Source organism: Ascaphus truei, chromosome 8 (genome assembly GCF_040206685.1).
Source record: "Ascaphus truei isolate aAscTru1 chromosome 8, aAscTru1.hap1, whole genome shotgun sequence".
NCBI lineage: Eukaryota > Metazoa > Chordata > Amphibia > Anura > Ascaphidae > Ascaphus > Ascaphus truei.
In genome coordinates this window covers 81397080-81419692 of record NC_134490.1, presented here as the reverse complement: position 1 = coordinate 81419692, position 22613 = coordinate 81397080, and the positions used below count along the sequence as shown (strand labels likewise).

The 22613-nt window shown below is 45.1% G+C and overlaps 1 protein-coding gene across 2 annotated transcripts; it reads right to left on the bottom strand.

Annotated features, from left to right (window-relative positions):
* Positions 1 to 9733: 9733 nt before the first annotated feature.
* Positions 9734 to 20581, bottom strand: LOC142502050 (interferon-induced protein with tetratricopeptide repeats 5-like). Of its 2 annotated transcripts, none has more exons than XM_075612844.1 (2): positions 20484 to 20581; positions 9734 to 12458 (listed from the first exon to the last, which is right to left on the bottom strand). In XM_075612844.1, exons 1-2 carry the CDS (start codon positions 20486 to 20488, stop codon positions 10994 to 10996), a joined length of 1470 nt encoding a protein of 489 aa, XP_075468959.1. In that variant the 5' UTR covers positions 20489 to 20581; the 3' UTR covers positions 9734 to 10993. The 2 variants fall into 2 exon arrangements, with proteins under 2 accessions (XP_075468959.1, XP_075468960.1); XM_075612845.1 differs by lacking the exon at positions 20484 to 20581 and adding an exon at positions 16469 to 16558.
* Positions 20582 to 22613: the final 2032 nt, after the last annotated feature.

Genomic DNA, 22613 nt, shown 5'->3' with positions numbered 1-22613 from the left:
AAGGACTTGGAGAGACTGGAAACGTGAGCAGGTAAATGGCAAATGAGGTTTAATACAGATAAATGTAAGGTTATGCATTTGGGATGCAAGAATAAAAAGGCGACTTACTGTACAAATTAAATGGAGATATATTGGGGGAATCCTTGATGGAGAAGGATTTAGGAGTGCTTGTAGACTGCAGGCTTAGCAATAGTGCTCAATGTCATGCAGTAGCTGCAAAGGCAAACAAGATCTTATCTTGCATCAAACGGGCAATGGGTGGAAGGAAAGTAAACATAATTATGCCACTTTACAAAGCACTAGTAAGACCACACCTTGAATATGGAGTACAATTTTGGGCACCAATCCTAAGAAAAAACATTATGGAACTAGAGAGAGTGCAGAGAAGAGCCACCAAATTAATAAAGGGGATTGACAATCTAATTTATAAGGAGAGGCTAGCTAAATTAGATTTATTTACATTAGAAAAGAGGCGTCTAAGAGGGGATATGATAACTATATACAAATATATTCGGGGACAATACAAGGAGCTTTCAAAAGAACTATTCATCCCACGGGCAGTATTAAGGACTCGGGGCCATCCCTTAAGGTTGGAGGAAAGGAAATTTCACCAGCAACAAAGGAAATGGTTCTTTACAGTAAGGGCAGTTAAAGGGGGCTATGCACTAAGCTCAATGGCTTTGCGTTCTGATGTTCAAAAAAAGCACGTCCGTTAAAAAGTGAGGCCAGGGACGCGATTCACTAAGGCCTTGAGCTCATTTTTTAACGCACCTGCTCAAAACACCCACAGCGTACGTGTTGCTTTTTCCCTCCCGCTAGCGTTCTTAAACTTCACGTACGCTAGCTGATATAAAAAAAAGCCGCATGTAACATTTGCATGGAGATTTGCCATCTCCATGCAAGGCTGTTACAGGCGATCGTACACTAAATAATACATTTGATTAATAGTGTACATGAGCAGGGGTCTCCTGAGCTGAACAGCATTGGTTTCAGGTCCGAGGACCCCCTACTTCTGGAGATACAGGCCCCGTTATGGGTTGCACTATTAATCAAATGTAAATAAAAAAAAGATTTTACAAACATCAATAAACAACCCCTCCCCCCCCCCTCCGCCCTAACACATACAGTACAATAATGTGCAACATTACTATTATCCAGATATGGATAATAGATTATTTGTCCATTATTAAACACTTTAAAACCAGAGACATAACATAAAACACAGACAGAGCTCAGTGCACATCCAGTGAAACTTATACACGGCAGTGCCTAAATATACATGTAGTAGCACTCCTCTGTGACATTTATATGCTTATATATATGTTGTGGTTATTTTGGGGGTTCAATATGAGCTTGTAGGTGTCCTGTATGTTTTGCAATTCTTGTTCAGCTAGTCTTGGCTGATTGGAGGGTGGCAACCACCTACCTATTTGAAGCTCACTCCCTCCCACATTTAAATGGTTAAAAGCTCACTCCATAGCATCTCCCACTCTCAGGGGAACTTGCTTGCTTGCAGTGTGATTGTGACAAATCTAATACAGAGTGCTTTTCCTGGTAATGTACAGGTTAATAAAAGCTTCAATCAGACTTAGATCTATGAAACTAATTTTGACAGATTTATTATAAATTCTTCTTCCTGGTAATGCACAGGTTATTAAGAATTTATATTAGTGTTAGGGACCCTTGAGATGTGGTCTGCCGTGCAGTGGCTCAGGGGCTTACAACAATTTGGCCAAAATGTTAAACTAAAAGAACTTTTTATTTAATAGATATCCATACATGTATATTTAGACACAGTTCCGTGTATAAGTTTCACTGGATGTGCACAGAGCTCTGTCTGTGTTTTATGTTATGTCTCTGGTTTTAAATATATATATATTGCCATGCTTAGTAGCACTCCTCTGTGACACTTATATGCGTATATGTATGTTGTGGTTATTTTGGGGGTTCAATATGAGCTTGTAGGTGTCCTGTATGTTTTTCATTATTAAACACTGCATTAGCATACCTAAATAAAGTCAATAAAAACAGTAGCCAGCTACAGTAATCCAATGAATACAAGCAGTAACAACATCAACAATGAATTAATTAAACCATTAACAAATGTACCAATTAATTCCTAAACCAACTCAAAATGAATAATAACACTAACTAAGATTCCAATGTCTAATCGTCTCCCATAGTGGAGAGATCCGTGGGCAGGACCACAGCATATGTAACAGGTCGGCTGATCCCCCGCACTGGCGAGGACACAGTGTGGGAGGATCCCGGCACAAACCTTGATAATTTCAGTGGGGTGAGTACCATCGCTTTAGGACCTTATATGCGTTCTCCTTAAGAGTGGTGCATATGGAGCTCTTAGCAGTTGCCATGAATATAGCGCTCCATTCTTCCTCCTCTAAGTTTTCTCCTAAATCTGTTTCCCATTGAGAACGGAATGATGGTACTCGCAGTTCTTGTTCCCCAGAACTGATCACTTCCTTGTATAGCTGTGATGTAAGTCACTTCGTGTCGGTCTCTGCCAGACAGAGCTTTTCGAAAGATGTTAATAAGGGGTATGGGGCGAATCTTTTATAGAATGCCCTGATCTGGAGGAACCTAAAGAATTCTGAGTGGGGAATCTCTTTTTCTAGCCTGATATGGTCAAACATTTTGAATTTTCTATCGTGGTCCTCCAGATTTGAATCCGATTGTAACCCTTCTGCCTCCAGATTGAAATATTACTGACCGATAGACCTGGAGCGAAATCAGGATTGTTCCATATGGGTGTCATCATGGTATGTTTTGTCGTAAGGGAATGTTTGATTTTCGTAGCCTCCCAGATTGATAATGAGTTAGTCATTGAGGAGAGCGCATGGTAGCAAACTTTCGCGCTGTTTTAGGTAACCAAATTAAGCTGCTTAGTTCTAGAGGCGCACATGCAGCGCTTTCTATTTCCACCCACCTCTTCAACTTCAGGTTAGATTGCCATTGTATAATTTGGCTTTATTGTGCCGCTTTATAATATGATACCAGGCAGGGTACTGCTAAACCGCCAGCCAACACAGGCCTTTTCATGTTTATTTTACTTACTCTCGGTTTTTTACCTCCCCGTATAAACTTGGAGATTTCCGATTGAAGTGAGAGTAGGTCCCTCAATCTGAGTGGCACTGGAAGAGTCTGGAAGAGATATAATATACGGGGCAGTAAGTTCATTTTGAGACTATGGATGCGTCCTATCCTGGATATCCTTTTGGATGTCCCCTTCTGTAAATCCGATTTTAGGGTCCGAATCAGGTTGGGGTAATTTGCATTGTACATGTCTTTGACAGTTTTAGTGATGTGGACACCCAAGTATTTTATATGTTTTTGTTGCCAGTTAAATTTGAAATTCAGTTTTAATAATTTCTCTGTGTCTCTGGGGAGATTGATATTAAGGGCCTCTGACTTGGATTGATTCATTTTGAAGAGGAAGATCTTAGAAAAACAACCTAGTAGGTCGAATAAGTTTGGTAGGGAAGTAAGGGGTTTTGTGATAATCAAGAGGATGTCATCTGCGTACAGGGCCGCCTTATGGGTTTGGGAATATGCGTTTAACCCGGAGATGTCAGGGTTTCCTCTGATTTGTGCCGCCAGTGGTTCGATGCAAAGGGCAAAGAGAAGAGGGGATAATGGGCAACCCTGTTTCGTGCCACTCTTTATTTGAAATGGCAGAGAGGGATAGCCTTGATGAATGACCCTGTCTGTAGGGTTAGAGTATAGCGATAGAATCGCCTCGCTCACCCGATCTCCAAAGCCAAATGCCGCAAGCATCTCTTTCAAATATGGCCAGTCTATCCTATCAAAATCCTTTTCTGCGTCCAGACTTAACAGCATACTTTGAGAAGTATAATTTGATTTCAGTGTTAATTAATGTTATAGGCCGGTAACTTTTGCAGTCCAGCGGGTCTTTCCCAGTTTTATCTATTAGTGATATCGACGCCTGTAACATCTCTTTGGGGATGGGGCTCCCGCTAAAATTGTGTTAAACATGTGGAGCAACCTTGGGGCAAGTGGCTTTATAAATTTCTTATAATATAGCCCAGAGAAGCCATCTTGCCCAGGGGCTTTTGATGGTATCAGTTCTTTAATGGCCTGTGTCAGTTCCTCGATAAAGAAATCAGCATTTAAGGCGTCTCTATCTTTTTCTGGCAATCACCCCAGGTTTGAGCTGGCTAAGAAATCTCTTAGGGCACCGCTCGTTATAGAGTTATGTGCCACTTTTTCACCGTTATAAAGTGTCTCATAGAAGGAGCCGAATTCATCTACTATCTTCTGAGGGTTAGACGTGGGGGTACCAGATTTTAAGCGTATAGCTTGGATGTTATACTTAAATTGCCTATCCTTTAGCATGCGGGCCAGCATTGTATTCGGCCTGTGTGCTTTCTCGTAAAATTTCCTCTTTGACCAACCCAGTGAATTATCAGCCCTGGAGGCTAGTTGCATATTAAGTTCAATTTTGGCATCTTTTACCTCCTGCAAGGTTTTGGGGTCTAAATTCTTTTTATGTTTAGAGGAGAGAGTCTGTAATTTGTATTGGAGAGTGATAATTTTGGTCTCTCTTTCTCGCTTTCGTCTGGCTGTGATATTTATTAGCGTGCCGCGTAACGTTGCTTTATGGGCTTCCCATAGGACAAGCTGTGAGTCGACAGAGCCCGTATTGATATTGAAGAATTGGTCTATCTCGCTACCAATAACATCACAGATCTCGGGTATTTTTAAGATTGATTCGTTAAGTTTCCAGTTCGTCCCAGATCTATCAGTTCGAATATTATTGCACCTTAGCTCTATTGGTGCATGGTCCGACCATGAAATATCATGGATCCCAGCTCGGGTGACCTTAGGGACCAGTTGACAGGACACAAAAAAGTAATCAATTTTGCTATATGTGCCATGAGGGTGGGAAAAGAATGTGTAATCCCTGTCTGCCGGATGTAATTCCCTCCAGATATCTGTTAGCTGGTTGGTTTTGAGGCCCCGGCGCACAGATATGACCGCTCCTTTGTTGTATAAACCTGCAGCCCCTGACCTATCCAGGTGTGGTTGCATGACCATGTTAAAATCGCCTGCTAATATAACGCAGCCTTGGGCTGCGGAGTTCAGGGTTCTGAAGAACTTATCGAAAAAAATAGTGTTCTTTTCGCCTGGGGCGTATACGCATGTCAGCGTGATCTTCTGTCCCCTAATTACCCCTACTACAATAATGTATCTGCCATCACTGTCGCGTTTAGTTAACTGCACTTCAAATGGAATGCTATTTCGGACTAATATGGCTACCCCGCGTTTTTTAGCCGCTGCTGCGGACAAGAAAACCTGAGTAAAATCTTTGTCGAGATACTTGGGGGCGCTAGTTTTACTGAAGTGTGTCTCCTGTAAGAGAAGGATATCGGCGTGCTTCCTCTTGTAGTCTGAGAAAGCCAACTTTCATTTGGTTGGGTTGTTAAAGCCCTGCACGTTGTGGGATATAAGTGTCAACACCATTTATTGATGTGTGTGTAGAACAGTGTCTGGATAATGATGGACTCACCCACTTCTCTGTCTTCTGAATACGTTTGGTCCGTTGCCCCAAGATGCACCCGTTTAACCTGTTTTATATTCTGCCTGGAAGGCTGTTGCTCCTCTGTGGGGGGAAGGGAAGGGGAGGGGAGGAGGGGCGGGGGAGAGGGAGGGGAGGGAAGGTGGGAGGGCCGGATAGGTGAGGGAGGGTGGGGAGGAGAGGGCCACACATAGGTGAAGACATAAGGGATAAAACAAAAAATGGGGACCAAAAAAACCATCAACACTAAAGAGACAACAAATAATAGGAAGACAAGAGTCCATCCTGGGAGCCCCCAGGAATGTCTCTTGCGCCCATGGGGTTGGTCTCAGTCTTATAGAGGGATCTCCCCTTTGTGTTGGGACACGACCCCCCTGGGACTTGTTTGTGATCCCTTCTTCTCCAGGACCGTATCTGGAAACGCATGCACGCCGACACGGGGAAACCCGCTGGCGCGCTTCCATTAATCAGATAATATAATCAACTCAACAGAACTTCTTACCGTTAGTAACTGTAACATAACCTGCATAATATAAACTTAATGGGAAACTTAACCTTGCGGCTACCTTCAGCTGCCCTCCTTAGACCACTTCTTTAACTTAGAACCCGATGACCGATCCCAGTCTAATTAACCCCTCTGAAAAAGCTAACTACCAAACCTCTGGTCTTATACGCTCCAAGCCGTAACCTCCCTCCTTGTCTGGATGACCCAGTTAAGCATTTTGGTTTTTCTATATATTACCCTAGTTACCCGTCCCCCTTTGTGATTCACAGCCCATCAGCACATATAGATATCTCATGTCAGTCTAATATTATATTATTATTTTAGAGGTAGAAATATCCCTAGTCTGCCAGTATTGAACACCCCTTATTGGTCCTACTTTCGTCACCCATCCTAACTCTAGTTAGTGATCCATAGTTCTTCTGCCAGCTATATGTAGAGACCACCCTGTATGTGGGTATTACCTATTAGATGCAGCAAAAATTATATAACTCCCGTTTTATATATAACCCATTTCTCTATATAACCCCTATAACTACCGTAGTTGGCAAGGAGGATAATATATCGTCTGATGTTTGTGAGGAGGGATACCCTATCTAGCGAATTACCGTGGAGCTCAGTCATATACCTACAGTGTACAGGAAAATAGGGATTGGTATGAGACTGCAGCGTCCAGGAATAAATCACCCTCAACTCACCAGGTATAGAACAGATAAAAACATTTATTTAACTACATAAAAACGATACTCCTTGAGAAAGGGCTTTTAGAGCCTGAAAACGAGTAGGAGGTTGTTTTTTTTGTATTTTGTTTGTCTTTTTTTCGTTTTTATGTAGTTAAATAAACGTTTTTATCTGTTCTATACCTGGTGAGATGAGGGTGCTTTATTCCTGGACGCTGCAGTCTCATACCAATCCCTATTTTCCTGTATACTGCCTGCCGATTGGAGAGACGCACTGAGGCTGTGAGGGCACGTCATATGGGATTCTTTGCTACACTAACACTACACGCGGAACTTGCAGAGTGAGAGGAGCGTTCCCGGATGAACCGGAAGTGGGTGCACATACCACCGGCACTCGGGAGCTCCACATGGTTTGAGAGAAGGGAGCAGCAACAGATTCGGAGTCTACGACGCCTACGCCCAAGACCGGACAGATATGCAGTGCTAACGGAGTGCTACAGTATGGGATCAATAGAGGTAATACATTTTTCCTCTGTTTTAAGCTTATCCCAGGTAGCGTTGTCCATTGGAACTCCCACACTGCACATTTCTGTCTCTGGGTACTTCTCCAAGCAACATATGCTGAATCCCACGTTTGAATTCTCCCTCACGTTTAACCACAGTTGTCCAATGTATCATTGACTTTATTATATATATCCCTTTGCTCTCCGTTTTGAGCTTTGACCAGCCTTTTCCTTGTTCCTATATACCTACAGTGTTACATTTAGCTCTGTGATGGGGCTAGTGCTTGAGTGTGGAACTTGTGTATGTCTCCTACCGATATCTCGCTTACAACTGTGAGTCTATCTAATTGAGGGGGTTATTTGCCATCCGGGGCTACTCTGTAGACTGTGATGATCACATGCAAGCTATGAGCGCCTTATCAAAGAGCTCCGCACTTTAATGTCCCCCTCCCCTACGAGTGTGGGCGTGATTATGAAAGCCCATAATCTTGGGGGACAGTTGTGAACGGGGACTATGGTGCTTGGTTCTCCTGCAGGATGTCCTGGTTCTCGTCACTGCTGTGCTCTAACAAGAACCGCCGCTCTTCGTGTCTACACGAGGAGTCTTATCCTCCACACTGTTCGGGGCCAACTTGGATGGTGGCTGCGTCATCCACAGGTGCCTCCACTTCCAAATCCTACTGCGCAGGCGTCTGGAACCAAATCTCGCGATGAGACGGTGCAGGTCGGTGACGTTACTGGACAAGCCCGCGAAGATCAGTGCTGTTCCCGCGCGCCTCGTGGAAGGAGCAAGGCAAGATGGCTGTGGTTCCAAAAACGTGAGTAGAGCTCTCTATCTTGGAGGATTCTGAGACCAATTCCTGGGGACTGGCGGGAGCTGTGTGAGAAGTCCAGAACAGTCCAAAGGCTTATGGGTGCTTTATTGGGTTTGGTAAATGCTGGGTCTTTCAGTAGGTGTGGATAAAGGAGGGTATCTTATGTGTGGCTCGGCGTCCCTGCCGCGGGTCGTGTCTCTGGTCCGCTGCTCTCTCTCTTATTTCATGAGGGCGTGGGAGCACCATCTTTGGCCGCCGCATGGTGAGGTGGACTCTGTGCTGATCCTAGGACCCGCCGAAGGAATCCCTCTGCGTCCTCCACATTTTTGAGGGTATGTGTCACCCCGTTTTTGAAGACCATTAGGGCACATGGAAATAGCCAGCGGTACCGCACCTCCTGGTCACGCAGTGTCTTGGTAACGGTGGCCATTGTTCTCCATTTTGCGAGATTGGCAGGGGACAGATCTTGGTAAACTTGGAATTTTATAGGATCAAATTCCACCACCTTCAGTTCCCTTGCGATCCGGCAGGTTTCTTCTTTGGTGCGGTAGCAATGGAATCTGAGCACCACATCTCTAGGGGGGTCTCCTTATTGAGGTTTTCCCCGCAACGCACGGTGGCATCTGTCCAGCACAAGGTCCCTGTCAGCCATGTCTGGAAATAGATGTTCCAGCCACCGCGAGGTGAATTCCTCAGGATCCGTTATAGATTCTGGCATCCCTCTCAGTCGTATGTTACATCGCCGATCGCGGTTCTCTGCGTCCTCTATCTTATCCTCCAGAGATCTAAGCTGATCCTTGAGGGTGTCCATTTGGGATTGCATTTGGACTAGGGATATAGCTGTGTCCTCTGCCCTGGATTCCAAGGCGTTTGTGTGCTCCCCAAGTGCGTCCACATCTTTCCTGAGCGCCCATAATTCGGACTTAAAGAATTTTCTCATGTTGCTGCAGAACTCCTTCATGTCCTTGCGGCGCATTATATCCATATCCTCTGGTTCTTCAGGTGGGATATCCATCTCTGGGTCTGCTGACGCTGGCTGTGTAGGAGATGCAGGTACGTCGGCCCTGGCAGCCTCTTTACTCCTAAAATAAGTGGACACCGTTTGGGTTTTTTTCCATGGAGTTTTGGTTGCTGCCATCCCTGTGTGTTTAGATGCGATCTGCAGGTTTTTAATTATGAAACCGTCGTTTTTCTGTTGCTGTTAAATTGATTATATGCGCCGGAGGGAACGGAGCTCACAACCCAAGCTGCCATTCACCCTCCCGTCGCGCATGCGCCTCCCATTTACCAATATTCTAATGCTTACAAACTATTTCTGACTGTTTTTTTTTTTTTTAAACATCAACAAAATGTAACCTGTAAAAACGTATTCACTTTAGTCCTAAGTGGAACTTCATCTTTAGAGAAAGATAAGATCAGATCTGATTTTGTAAACCGTATTGTAAAATGAAATCGGGATCTAGTGCAGGGCACAGAGGTCACATGGTAAGGGTGGTGCTTTTGTTTTGCCAATTTAAAATATTGTATATCTCCTAGTTGAATTTTGACATACAGCATAGCACAATTTAGTAAATATGGCCCCATATCTTTTATGGTCTAACAGCAGTGTAAATTATTGGTTTATTGAGAGCAAGAACTACTGTAGATAAGTCTTGGATTTGAAAAAAGACACTAAAAGGTAATATTTGAACATTTAATGCAATATTATGAAGACAGGTTGTAACAAGTCTACCGCACCTCAAACATCACAGTGTATGATACAAAAGCAAAGGATTAAAACATTTTTTTTTTTAAGATACAGTATATGACATTTGGAAGTAATTAGTGGAAATGTGTATTTGTCTTTCTAACATCCTGTTGGCAAAATGTAAAACACAAATAACATTCAGTTCAAGTATCACTTGTCCCTATTTAATATTGTATGCGGTGAAGACATTTTCCCTTTGCTCTGAATGATCTCAGCTCCATTCATCTGATTGTGGCTGGGATCTTTCCAATCCAGGAGAAATTGGCTTCACGGCGGATTGAATAGTGGCCAAGGATTCCCGGGTACAAAACTGCTGCAATTAACTGGATTTTATCTGTGAGAAATACACATTATTATAGCACCAGTTTTGTACTAGGGATATATACAGTATATTATATGCATTCATGCTCTGGTACTGTATATATTTTAACAGAATAAATGTGCAAACAGACAAGTTATTCAACATTCCTGGCATGACATTAAGATTTGGGTTTCAAAGAATAAAAATAAGCTGGTTTTGAGTGATAACATCAGTAAATGTAAAGAAAGACCATATATGATGCATCATTTGTTGTTTAAAATGATTTTTACAACCTGCCTGATTAATACAATTGATATTAAAAAAAATAATGATGTGGTGTATTTATTTATAACCAGTATTAGTAAAGATTAATTATTGGGGTATTATTATTTATAATGGTCATACTGTGAAAATAATACATTTTGTTTAATCTACATGATGAAATAACCCGTTGGATCAAAAGCATTTAAAAATAATAATAATTGAGAAATGTCAGGTTAGTAAATAATGTAAGTAAATAGGCACACGCAAGCACGATTTAAAATCAGATTTCTGTGCAACAATTTGGCAACACTTTTTTTTAACGCTTTGTAATGTAGATATCCCCAATTTATTTGATAGAGCAATGCTTACCCCTTGCAAGATTAGTATTAGATCATGACAATATTTACATCGCTTATAAGGGTCAATGTTAAAATGGATTTGAAACAAAAGGTGACACTGGGCGCTCATTTGCATGTCATTTCCCAGAATCCCTGGCTGCAGTGAAGCATTGTATGCTAGGAGATTATGGTGGAAAGCAGAGCTGTGAATGTGCTCACAAATTATACTTTTATTTGCCATACAAAAATGCAAATGTATTTCTCATTTCCCCATTGCAAAGCCTTTCATTCATATTGTCAGCTTCAGGTCACAGAGAGCACTCAGGTATTCTTCATTGTCAGGATCGAGCTCACTGGCTTTTTCATAACATTCAATTGCTTTCCGTGTGTTTTGGTTAAGCTTATAGAGAAACCCAAGCAAGCAAAATCCTGTAGCATCAGAGGCATCTCTCTCTATCATCCTGTCTGCCAACCTTTTCAAAGCCACTTCACTGCTTTGCCTATCTCTTGTTAGTTCGGATATCAGGAGCGCTTCTCTGTAATGTTTTACAGCTTCTGTTTCAGATCTCATGTGATATTCCAGAAAACACCCATAATGGAAATGGATTTGTTGCTTCTCTTCTTCTGTAAGTTTTTTAATGTCCAATACTTTTTTGAATGTTTCCTCTGCTTTCTGATATCGCTTTGCTTCAGCATACATATTTGCTAAATCCGTGTAGGCAAAAATGAATGTTTTTTTATGTTCCAACGCCATTTCAAAGTGAAATATGGCATTTCGAATCAGCTCCTTTACTTCCTCTGAATGGTTGCCTGTATTTTGACTATATGATCTTCCATACCTGGCAGATGTGTTCTTTTGTCTGATCTTTTGTTTGTAACAAAGACCTATCTGATGATGCAGAAAACCAGAAGTAGGAGTTAGACCTATGGCTCTTTTCAAAACGTTAAGAGCTTCCTCAGTCATTCCTGCTCTCCTGTAAAATTTAGCAACATAGCGAAGTACATAGGGTAGGTTTGGTGTTTGTTCTAGAGCTTCTTCAATGTACTTTTGTGCCTGTGTAACTTGCTTTAAATCCTGAAGTTTTAAACCCAGAAGTGCCTTCACCACTGAATCTTTTGGATTTAGCTTTACAGCACGTTGCAACAATGGTACAGATTTACACTCATCAGCTGGACATGTTCTGCCATTGAAACCTTCCATGCGATACACTACTGTTGCAAAGCCGGAGTTCCACTCAGGGTCGTCTGGATCTGTTTCAAGAGCTTTCTCAAAACACTCTTTGGATTTTGCATAATATTGTCCACAAAACATTAACAGAGACCATCCCTGTTCACCGTATATCTCAGGCAGCTTACTGCTATCATGCAATGAGCTTTTTAGCTCTTGGGAAATACTATCCACCTTGTCAATGTAGATCTGAGCCTTTTCATATTGCTTGGTGTGGTAGTACACCCATGCATAGTTACCGTACGTCACAAGACACTTCCTGTTGGTTTCATCTGAATTTGCCTTGAGAATCTGCTCTTCAGCTTTTTCTAAATTGGCAATGGCTTCTAGGTAATCACCATTCAGATGCTTTGCATAGGCCAACAGATTGTGAACCATATATTTGTTCTCAGTGACCAAATATTCAATCTGATTGTACAGTCTATCTTTTAGCGCAACAATATCACAATCCTCTTCAAGTAACCGCCATGTAAAATGGCAATTCAACTCTAGTAAGCGAGGCTTCAAGGTCGTCTTTGACTGTTCACTATTAGAGAAAATAGAAATAAAGAGCCAGCATTAGTCATTTGAAGGGACAGAATGCACCCAAACTTTTAGTAGACAATATAACAATATAATTGACCTCTTTAAACAAATCTAAATATTCTTTCAGACATATTTCCCTTTTGTAATAAGTGACCGCACGGCTTTTATTATATTTGATATTTTAATAACAAAGTATTGAAGCAGAGGATCTCCGGTGCTGAATCGCATTCATTTCAGGTCTGTGGACCCCCAACTTCCTGAGTTACAGGCCCCAATATGGGGTGCCGGTATACCCACCATGTTTAAATTCTCCCGCGTCATATCCCCACTAAACATTACAATACAATACAAGCACCATTACAATACATTCAACAATTTAAACATGACGAGAATACTGGCACCCCCTTAACGGGACCTGTAAATCGGGAAGCGGGGTGTCCCTGGAGACCCCCTGCTTAAACACTGTGTTATTAAGATTGCCTGTTAGAGGAGCGCAGGGAGAGAGACTGTTAGAGGCGCACAGGGAGAGAGACTGTTAGAGGCGCGCAGGGAGAGAGACTGTTAGAGGCGCGCAGGGAGAGAGACTGTTAAAGGCGCGCAGGGAGAGAGACTGTTAGAGGCGCGCAGGGCGAGAGACTGTTAGAGGCGCGCAGGGAGAGAGACTGTTAGAGGCGCGCAGGGAGAGAGACTGATAGAGGCGCGCAGGGAGAGAGACTGTTAGAGGCGCACAGGGAGAGAGACTGTTAGAGGCGCGCAGGGAGAGAGACTGTTAGAGGCGCGCAGGGAGAGAGACTGTTAGAGGCGCGCAGGGAGAGAGACTGTTAGAGGCGTGCAGGGAGAGAGACTGTTAGAGGCGCGCAGGGAGAGAGACTGTTAGAGGCGCGCAGGGAGAGAGACTGTTAGAGGCGCGCAGGGAGAGAGACTGTTAGAGGCGTGCAGGGAGAGAGACTGTTAGAGGCGCGCAGGGAGAGAGACTGACTCAGTGTCACTCTTACTCTGCGTCTCTTATAGACAGGGGCAGCCCGGTAGGATTCACACAGCGCGAGTCCCATCCAGACACAGGGACCCCAATTGTGTTAATTACTGAGACCATGAGCACACGCGAGTACCAATGGAAAAAATACCTGTGCCGCAGCGGATGTAGGGGAGAGCGCGACCAATCATAGTGCTGCATCGGTAGGTGACAAATACAATTAACCCATAAAGCAGCCCCAGTTTGTGGCATATTTTTTCGTTTTAGTGGCGGTTTATGCCACAAAAATGGCCACGGGGTGATTAATAGAAAGCTGTTACACCATTTCACTAGTGGCCGCTGGAGCGTGGGCTGACTCCAGGGGGCATTTTGTCTACAGTGGTAAAGTATATTTGCATGGGGGGGAAAGTGCAAATATTTTGGGTACTATGTGCTCCAGGGGACTGAGGAACAGCTTAGGCTGACACCCTGCTTCAGGAAATACAGAGAGATATTACACAAAAAATAAAAACCCAGCAGCACAAACTTCTATTTTAAAAGTCACTGCCATATGTTTCACTGGTCAGTGCCAGCCAAGCCGGTCTCCTGCACACAGTCAGGCAGTCTCCAGTAAGCCCTAATTATTCCTCTAATATGGCTGATGTAAGATGTTAGGATGCCATCTTAGCGTACACTATGGGTTGATTTATATATTGTGCTAGCACAAAAAGAGCTACAGCTGACTTGCTTATGCAATGAATAGGTACTTAACATTATGGGATCTAACAATTAACTGTCATAATGAAAGAATGAGTGGCTCAGAGAGTAAAGATACTGACTCTGAAAACAATGACATTGAGTGTAAATCAGGGATAGTCTGGTTCAGAACCCCAGGGTCAGCATCTTGTGAACCTTGTTTGAACTTGGGCAAGTCACTTAATATTCCTGTGCCTCAGGTACCAACAAAATGATTGTAAGCTCTATTGTACAGGGACTTTAGCCTGCACGTATTGTATTTACAGGTCTGCATTATTTGTATATAATAGGTGGTTTTAGTACCCCACAGGGGGGTGGGCAAACAAAACACAAAACAACTAAATTTTAAAACCTAAAACCTTGGAAATGGAAAAGTTTAAAAACATCATACGGGCAGCCCACAGGGTGTTATTTACTAAAGGTTCCCGGCTCCAAAACAGACAACAGGATAAAAACAGCATCATATTTATTAAAGAAAAGGAATTTATTTGGAAGCCATTGGGTTATTTCCTTTAATAAATCACACTATTTTAGCTCCAGTTCTGCAGAAAGGAAAATTTAGGGATTAACCCCCTGATTGTTTCCTTTAAAATGACAAATTTCAAAAATGACAAAATTGTTTAAAATTTGCGCGTTAGAAAAGCACAAAAGAAAGATAACCATATTTTTTATAAATCCCTAATTCTAATTTTTTTTAACAGCAATTGTCATTAGGAGTCATAAAATAGTTATTCACTTAGTCCTTATTACACATATATATATGGAAGGAAATTGCAGTCATTTAAAAAATTGAAAAGTCATCAAGGATTGTGTATCAAAGTCTCTTGGTTGCAAAAAAAAGGCCATTAAAAAAACCACACAGTTTTATCTAAGGAATACGTCTAATACAAGCATGAAGTTTTAATTATTTAATAGTTTAGATGCTATTTTTGATTTTTAGTGGCCAATACATACATTTAAGGGCCAATAATGTTTCCTGCAGCAAAACCGGAACAATTCTAATGCAGAAGGACAACAATCATTTTATCAAAGAAACAAATCCATTGCTTACTGTACAATGAGAAACCCGATACTGCTTTTTGCAGCACCTTTGCATGTGAGTGCACTGATAGTAGTGAGGCTGCAACTGGGAGATTTTAATAACTAACCCAAAATTGCTTTTATTGCAATTTATTTTCTTTAATAAATATGGTACTGGATTTGCAGCAGGGATACTTTAGTAAATAACCTAGTTGAACCTAAAATATTAAAAACTATGGGGTCTGTGTATTAAGAAAATGATGCACTAAAGTGACATTAAATTATTCACCTATAGTACTGTATGCAATACCTTTTATAATTGGCTCCATTATTTTCATATTTTTTGTCAAGAAAGTATTATTTTGGGGAACTGGAGGTGTTAGAAGAGAAGACACTTGACACATACAGCCTGATAATGGCATTTGTACCCTGCTGTGTCTTTCTGTTATTTTTCACCCCTATTTCTTTGGTCAATATAAATATCACGTCCAAACTTGTTTACCCCATCACTGCCAAGGTACTTGCTACTCACTGCATTGCTGGTCCCCTGGCCCCAAGGGAGTTACACCTGCTCCAGGTAGATTGGTATATGATGCTGAAGAGAGGATTAGCTTTCCACTCAAAACTAGAATGCAGCAGAGTGGGTGCTATGCATCAATATCTCTAAGCAGAGGGAGAACTGGAGAATTGTGAGCTCTGGTGCTAAAAACAATTTTGGCTCCCGCCCCCAGATTTGATAGAGGCACAACACAGGGCCACCAGGGAACGGGCACTTTAAGGCCTTGGGCACCAGGGCATTGAAACCTGCTGAACCACCTATTGTTCCGGTGCTTTCTCCCGGCACCAAAACTGGCACAAAAACCATGAACAGATTGGTCAGAATCCAATTTGTTTCTATGGGAATGTTTTTGTACATACTTTGTACAAATCTGGTTCTGTTTTTATTTGCTTCAGTTTTGTAGCCATCAGACTTTTATAAATAAACCCAACTGAGTAGGGTGACCAGATTTTGAAAATGAAAAACCGGGACACATTTTTTTTTTTTACTTAACAGTTTATTTATTGTAGTACACTTATACTTTACTACCATTAGTCCTTGTTATGTGTGTGTGTGTGCGTGCGTGCGTGCATGTGTGTGTGTGCGTGTGTGTGTGCGTGTGTGTGATGACCTCACTGATCGAACAAAATAAAACCAGGATGTGAGTGATTCTGAACCCATTAACCAGTGTCAGGATGCCCCCTCTTCACAATTTCTAAAGCAGCAATCCCACCTGGGATCTTACCTGATCCGCAGTCCCTCAAGGTACTATACAGGAGGGGAGGTGTTCCCTACCTGTCTTCTGATATCTCCCGCGTGAATCTTGAGTCAGATCTGGAAGAAAGCAGGGTAGGTTACTTCGGTGTAGGTATACGGCAGTTAAGATAAGACACAGAGGGAGAGGGAGACAGGGAGGGAGAGGGAGACAGAGAGGGTGAGGGAGAGAGAGAGGGAGACAGAGAGGTGAGGGGGAGAGAGAGGGAGACAGAGAGGGTGAGGGAGAGAGAGAGAGAGAGAGGGAGACAGAGAGGGTGAGGGAGAGAGAGAGAGAAGGAGATAGAGAGGGTGAGGGAGAGGGAGAGAGAGATGGAGAGAGAGGGTGAGGGAGAGAGTGAGGGAGAGGGTGAGGGAGAGAGGGAGAGAGAGAGAGGGAGAGGGAGACAGAGAGGGAGACAGAGAAGGAGACAGAGAGGTAGACAGAGAGGGAGACAGAGAGAGAGACAGAGAGGGAGACAGAGAGGGAGACAGAGAGGGTGAGGGAGAGAGACAGAGAGGGTGAGGGAGAGAGACAGAGAGAGTGAGGGAGAGAGACAGAGAGGGTGAGGGAGAGAGAGGGAGACAGAGAGGGCGAGGGAGAGAGAGGGAGATAGAGAGGGCGAGGGAGAGAGAGAGGGTGAGAGAGAGGGTGAGAGAGAGGGTGAGAGAGGGAGACAGAGAGGGTGAGGGAGAGAGACAGAGAGGGTGAGGGAGAGAGACAGAGAGGGTGAGGGAGAGAGGGAGACAGAGAGGGTGAGGGAGAGTGAGGGAGACGGAGAGGGTGAGGGAGAGTGAGGGAGACAGAGAGGGTGAGGGAGAGAGAGGGAGACAGAGAGGGTGAGGGAGAGAGAGGGAGACAAAGAGGGTGAGGGAGAGAGAGGGAGACAGAGAGGGTGAGAGAGAGAGGGAGACAGAGAGGGTGAGGGAGAGAGAGGGAGACAGAGAGGGTGAGGGAGAGAGAGAGACAGAGAGGGTGAGGGAGACAAAGAGGGTGAGGGAGACAGGGAGGGTGAGGGAGACAGGGAGGGTGAGGGAGACAGTGAGGGTGAGGGAGAGAGGGAGGGTGATGGAGACAGGGAGGGTGAGGGAGACAGAGAGGGTGAGGGGGACAGAGAGGGAGACACACCCACTGATACATACACACGCCGATACACACACCCCCACCGATACACACAGACCCCCACCGATACACACACACCCACCGATACACGCACACACCCATCGACACACACACGCACTGACACACACACGCACTGACACACGCACTGACACACACACGCACTGACACACACACACTGACACAAACATGCACTGACACACACACGCACTGACACACACGCACTGACACACACGCACTCACGCTCTGATACACACAAACAGAGATACACAGGGAGGGAGAGGGAGACAGAGGATGAGGGAGAGAGAGAGGGAGACAGAGAGGTGAGGGGGAGAGAGAGGGAGACAGAGAGGGTGAGGGAGAGAGAGAGAGAGAGAGGGAGACAGAGAGGGTGAGGGAGAGAGAGAGAGAAGGAGACAGAGAGGGTGAGGGAGAGGGAGAGAGAGAGGGAGAGAGAGGGTGAGGGAGAGAGTGAGGGAGAGGGTGAGGGAGAGAGGGAGAGAGAGAGGGACAGGGAGACAGAGAGGGAGAAAAGAGGGAGAAAAGAGGGAGACAGAGAGGGAGACAGAGAGGGAGACAGAGAGGGAGACAGAGAGGGAGACAGAGAAGGAGACAGAGAGGGAGACAGAGAGAGAGACAGAGAGAGAGACAGAGAGGGAGACAGAGAGGGAGACAGAGAGGGTGAGGGAGAGAGACAGAGAGGGTGAGGGAGAGAGACAGAGAGAGTGAGGAGAGAGACAGAGAGGGTGAGGGAGAGAGAGGGAGACAGAGAGGGTGAGGGAGAGAGAGGGAGACAGAGAGGGCGAGGGAGAGAGAGAGGGTGAGAGAGAGGGTGAGAGAGAGGGTGAGAGAGAGGGTGAGAGAGGGAGACAGAGAGGGTGAGGGAGAGAGACAGAGAGGGTGAGGGAGAGAGACAGAGAGGGTGAGGGAGAGAGGGAGACAGAGAGGGTGAGGGAGAGAGAGGGAGACAAAGAGGGTGAGGGAGAGAGAGGGAGACAGAGAGGGTGAGAGAGAGAGGGAGACAGAGAGGGTGAGGGAGAGAGAGGGAGACAGAGAGGGTGAGGGAGACAAAGAGGGTGAGGGAGACAGGGAGGGTGAGGGAGACAGGGAGGGTGAGGGAGACAGGGAGGGTGAGGGAGAGAGGGAGGGTGATGGAGACAGGGAGGGTGAGGGAGACAGAGAGGGTGAGGGGGACAGAGAGGGAGACACACCCATTGATACATACACACCCCGATACACACCCCCCCACCGATACACACAGACCCCCACCGATACACACACACCCACCGATACACGCACACACCCATCGACACACACACGCACTGACACACACACGCACTGACACACGCACTGACACACACACGCACTGACACACACGCACTGACACAAACATGCACTGACACACACACGCACTGACAAACACGCACTGACACTCACGCACTGACACTCACGCACTGACACACACACACACACGCACTGATACACACAAACAGAGATACACACACACACACACACATACACCCACCCACTGATACACACACACTCCCACTGATACACACACACACACACACACACACACACACACACACACACACACACACACACACAGATACACACACTGATACACACCCACTGATACACACCCACTGATACACACACCCACTGATACACACACACACACACACTGATACACACACACTGAAACACACACACACACTGATACACACACACACACACACACACACTGATACACACACTCACTGATACACACACACACACCCACTGATACACCCACACACACCCACTGATACACACACAACCCACCCACTGATACACACACACCAACCCACTGATACACCCACCCACTGATACACACACACCCACCCACTGATACACACACCCACTGATACACACACACATACCCACTAATGCACACACTCACTGATACACACACACACACACACACCTCCACTGATACACACACACATCCACTGATACACTGATACACACCCACACACCTATACACACACACACACACACTGATACACACACACCTAAACACACACACACACACACACACACACAGACTGATACACTCCGCCTCCCCCTGCACCGCCCAACAGCCCCTGCACCGCCCGCCAGCGACGGAAGTCACTGCTCGCCGAGCCCATGGACCGGACGGGGGAAGAACCCGCCCGCCAGACCTGGCTCCGCTCTCTCCCACCTATCGGGTATAAGGCTGCGCACCTGGGCAGAAGCAGGGAGTTCCCCAACAGCAACCCCGCACTGTCCCCTCCATCCATCCGCGCTCCCACCAGCCCTGCTCCCCCCCGCGCCTACCTCAGCCATCCACGCTCCCGCCAGCCCTGCTCCCCCCCGCACCTACCTCTCGCCCGGGCAGCAGCAGCAGCCACAGGGAACGGAGGCAGATGGGGGGAAAGCGCCAAACAGCCAACGGCTGTCCCCGCTCCCACCTCCCTGCCCGCACGGGCCGCGGGGATCGGGGGAGGAAGCGGATAAAGCCCTGCCCCCGGCATCCTCGAGCCAATCACCTGCAGCCCGGCATATTAGAAGCCCAACCCCCTGAAATTCAAAAAAAATACTCACCGGCCGGGCTGCCATATCCTCGCCGCCACCGCGCACCGCGCACCGCCACCGCATCTACAGTACAAAACAAACGGGACCAGGGAGAAAAACCGGGACATTGCCGGGACGGACTGGCAGCCAGGACAGCACAGACCAAAACGGTACTGTCCCGGCAAAACCAGGATGCCTGGTCACCCTACAACTGAGTCATCTTAATAAATAAACCCCATGTGGATATGCTGTGCAGTAGCTGTGATACTATGATCTTACCCTAAACCCAAGCAGATAATTAAATATTAACCTCATGTTGATAACTTGCTCGTCTTTAAGATGTCGCCTGGGGCTGTGAAGATTAAAACTTGTTCTCACTGTTGAGCTTTTATAAAGAGGACAACAAATTATTTAATTTGTAGGAGGAGCAATGAAGGAAATGAAACTTGAAAGTGAAACTTATGGACACCTCTGTGAAGCAGCATTTCTGTAAATAGTATCTGGGAAAGGGAAACTTACTGTATCATTTTATTCAAACTCCTATGTTACCTGAGAAACCCTGAAGCTTATTCTGTCTGTTGTAAACAAAACAAGAATTTAGCATGATGTCAGGAGGTCTCAAGTTAACCCCTTTGTCCCTTCACTTAATTAATGAACCACAACCTGTCTGGGATTTTCATCGTTCCTTGTGTTTGGTCTTTTTTATAATGTTTAATTTGTAAATTTATAATACAAAAAGTTTATAACTTTTTTTTACTAGTTTTCTTCTTTTCCCTTTTTGTAACTTTCACGTACGGCCCACTGTAAGCACGTGTCCTGCATATGGGATAAGGTTTAATTCACAGACCTCTAGCTGGCCCACTTTTAAACCCTCAAATTAACAATATCTCACATCAATCCGCCCCGTATACCATCTGTCATGAACAGCACATTAGTGAGACTTAGCTATGCAGGGTTAATTCACACGGCTACTTTAGCCAACTCACCTTTCTCCTACGCAAGGTACTTTCAATGAGTTAATATTGACCCCTTACTCAATTGCAATTATAGCTATCCGCTTCTACCACCCGAGAAGTACTGTATGCAAAAAATATAAGTAACTAGCTGAGAGCCCCGGCGTTGCCCGGGATGTTTGTGGTGTGGGTGTGGCATTTGGGTGGGGAGTGGTCCACGCGGCCCATGTGCGGTGGTAGTGCTGCTGTGGCTGTACTTATGGTGATTGTATCGGTGTGCTGATTTGGGAGGGTTTGGTGCTGATGTGGGTGTGCCGATGGGGGAGGTGCAAAGGTGGCGATGTGTGAGTGCTGATGGTGTTGATGGGGGCTGGGAATGGCGGGGAGCCGAGAATGCCAGTGTGCTGGGGGGGCATGGGATACCGGTGTGCTGATGTGGTGGTGCTGGGGATAGTGTGTGTGTGTGTGTGTGTGTGTGTGTATACGTGTGTGTGTATACATTGTATGTGTGTGTGTGTGTGTGTGTATACATGTGTGTGTATGTGTACGGGTGTGTATACATGTGTGTGTGTATACATGTTTGTGTGTATACATTGTATGTGTGTGTGTGTATACATGTGTGGGTATGTGTACGTGTGGGTGTGTATACATGTGTGTGTGTATACATGTGTGTGTGTATACATGTGTGTGTGTATACACATGTGTGTGTATACATTGTGTGTGTGTATACATTGTGTGTGTGTATACATGTGTGTGTATACACATGTGTGTATACACGTGTATACATGTTTGTGTGTGTGTATACATGTTTGTGTGTATACATTGTGTGTGTGTGTGTGTGTGTGTGTGTGTGTGTGTGTGTGTGTGTGTGTGTGTGTGTGTGTGTGTGTGTGTGTGTGTGTGTGTGTGTGTGTGTGTGTGTGTGTGTGTGTGTGTGTGTGTGTGTGTGTATACGTGTATGTATACGTGTGTGTGTGTGTATATACGTGTGTGTGTGTACATTATGTGTGTGTATACCTGTGTGTATACGTGTGTGAGTGTATACGTGTGTGTGTGTATGTCTCCATATGTGTGTGTGTATGTCTCCATGTGTGTGTGTGTGTACGTGTACGTGTCCATGTGTGTGTGTGTGTCTACGTGTACATGTGTGTGTGTGTCTACGTGTACATGTGTGTGTGTACGTGTACATGTGTGTGTCTACGTGTACATGTGTGTGTCTACGTGCGTGTGTACGTGTGTGAACGTGTGTGTGTGTGTCTACGTGTGTGTGTGTGTCTACGTGTGTGTCTACGTGTGTGTGTTTGTGTATACGTGTGTTTGTGTATACATATGTGTGTGTCTACGTGTGTGTGTGTGTCTACGTGTGTGTGTGTCTACGTGTGTGTGTCTACGTGTGTGTGTGTGTGTCTACGTGTGTGTGTGTCTACGTGTGTGTGTGTGTGTCTACGTGTGTGTGTCTACGTGTGTGTGTGTGTGTGTCTACGTGT